Source organism: Echinops telfairi, unplaced genomic scaffold (assembly GCF_000313985.2).
Source record: "Echinops telfairi isolate 266 unplaced genomic scaffold, ASM31398v2 ScPeMD7_655;HRSCAF=1070, whole genome shotgun sequence".
NCBI classification, from domain to species: Eukaryota; Metazoa; Chordata; class Mammalia; order Afrosoricida; family Tenrecidae; genus Echinops; species Echinops telfairi.
This window is the reverse complement of record NW_022104553.1, coordinates 27,949,095-27,950,902: the sequence shown is the minus strand read 5'-3', so window position 1 is coordinate 27,950,902 and position 1,808 is coordinate 27,949,095. Positions and strand designations below refer to the sequence as shown.

The 1,808-nt window shown below is 64.1% G+C and overlaps 1 protein-coding gene across 1 annotated transcript in view; it reads right to left on the bottom strand.

Moving 5' to 3' along the window:
- The window catches only part of SMG9 (SMG9 nonsense mediated mRNA decay factor), a 20,665-nt gene that overhangs the window by 9,725 nt on the left and 9,132 nt on the right, over positions 1 to 1,808 (bottom strand). Inside the window, 2 exon segments of the mRNA XM_030886394.2 lie at positions 1,387 to 1,484; positions 1,586 to 1,808. The exon segment at positions 1,586 to 1,808 is cut by the window's right edge and continues 1 nt beyond it. Of these exon segments, the coding sequence (XP_030742254.1) occupies positions 1,387 to 1,484; positions 1,586 to 1,808 (321 nt within the window).

The window sequence follows — 1,808 nt, the reverse complement described above, 5'->3', positions numbered from 1 at the left end:
GGTGTGGGAGGCTTCTCAGGTGGGACACAGCCTACAGAGGCCCAACAACGGCAAGGACTTCCATATGTGTGGAACCCGGCAAGAGCAAGCTACGTATGGCCTTGGGAAGAGAAGGGCGCAGGTCAGAGGGCAGCTGGGGAGGGTATGGCCTTGGGAAGAGAAGGGCGCAGGTCAGAGGGCAGCTGGGGAGGCACGAGGAAGGCGGGAGCAGCTGTCCTGGCTCAGGCCGGTACCAAGGAGCTCCTGGGGAAATTCCCGCCTTTCAACTCGGCCGCCAGTACAGCTAACTTCCACCACCAGAGGGCAGGCAAGCTCTCCCTCCAGGAAGATGCAGCCTTGTCGGTGCCTGTGGCTGCTCAGGGCAGCCTCTGGGAAGGGTCCTGTACCCTGCCCCTCCCCACCCTGCTCCCCAAACACCTCCTCTCGCTCACGGCCCTGAGCCACAGGGAGCCTGTGGGCCAGGGCAGAACTGCCCCTGTGGGTTTGGGGAGTATGACTCTTCTTTACAGGAACGGAGAACCTCATCTCCCCGCCTACCCCCACCCCCCAGGAGCAGCTGGTAGTTTCAAACCTCTGACCTCGTGCTTAGCAGCCCAACCCAGAACCAGAGGAGCAGATCCTGGGCCCGCTCCCGTAATATGTGAAATCAGAATTCCTGGGCTGGGCTGTGCCCCACGGTCACCAGTTAAAATGAAACAAACAGCGAGAAGGACCCCGTTGTTTCAATGACAACCACGCACAGTGGCACGAGGACAGAGCAGGTGTGCTCTGGAGGGTGTCCAGGCTGGATGTTTCTCCTGCAAGGAGGCGGGTGGGCTTGAGCCACCTGCCTGGTAGTTAGCAGCCCAGCCCTGGGCCCCCAGAGCCACCCTGGCTTCCTGACTCGACACATGAACCTGTTCAGTGCTGGAGCAAAGTCCCACAGGGCAGTGCTGAAGGGTACAGCCTGACCAAAGAGCTTTTTTGGAACCGGCTGGCATTGGTGAGAGAACGGAGGTACAGAGGGATGGCTCAGTGGGAAATGGGCTGGAGTCCAGACCGATGGGCAGGGGGCAGAGGAGGGGACATGGTGAGTGGGAGGCTGGAGGCAGGCATGATGGCACAGGCATGTGATGTCTGGACAGGCGTGGGGGCTGCCAGGAGTGAGGTGGGCGCAGTGGGCACCAGTCCATGTCTGACCGCTCAGGAGGGATGGGGACGGAGATGCCAGGGCACCACCAGGATGCAAGGAGAGCAAGACCCAGACTGTAGTCTGGACACTGAGGCTCCCCCTGCCCACCCCTCCCTCCCCCCACGGCCTAGCTGTGGCTGCGGCTGGTGGCTGGCTGGGGAGTGACACCCAGCAGGAGGCCGGGGGCCAGCAGGGAGAGAGGCAGCCCCACCTACCTCGATGGCGCTGTCGCACCAGTTCATCTGGTCGTCCACCAGCTTGATGCTGTGCTTCATGCGCTCCGGGGGCAGCAGCTTGGCCTGGCCCACGACGGCTGCAGACAGGAGAGAGCAGGGGACAGAGGGCTCCGTCAGGGTCTAGGCAGGAGGGCGGGCTGGCCCACTCCCCCCGAGTCCCACCGCCAACCCAACTCACGGTCCATGGCGGCCGGTGCGGCAGTGCCCATGCCCCGGTTCTGGATCTGGTACACGGGCTGCGTGGGACGCTGCCCCTCCTTCTCTCCCTTCGGTGGGGCAGGGGCTGCCGGGGGCGGCGGGGCAGTACCCTCAGGGGTCGAGGCGCCTGTCGAGGCCACAGGACCCTTCCCCTCCTCCCGGGGCTTCATGAGGACGATGGGCTTCTCCAAGGGGGCGGGAGC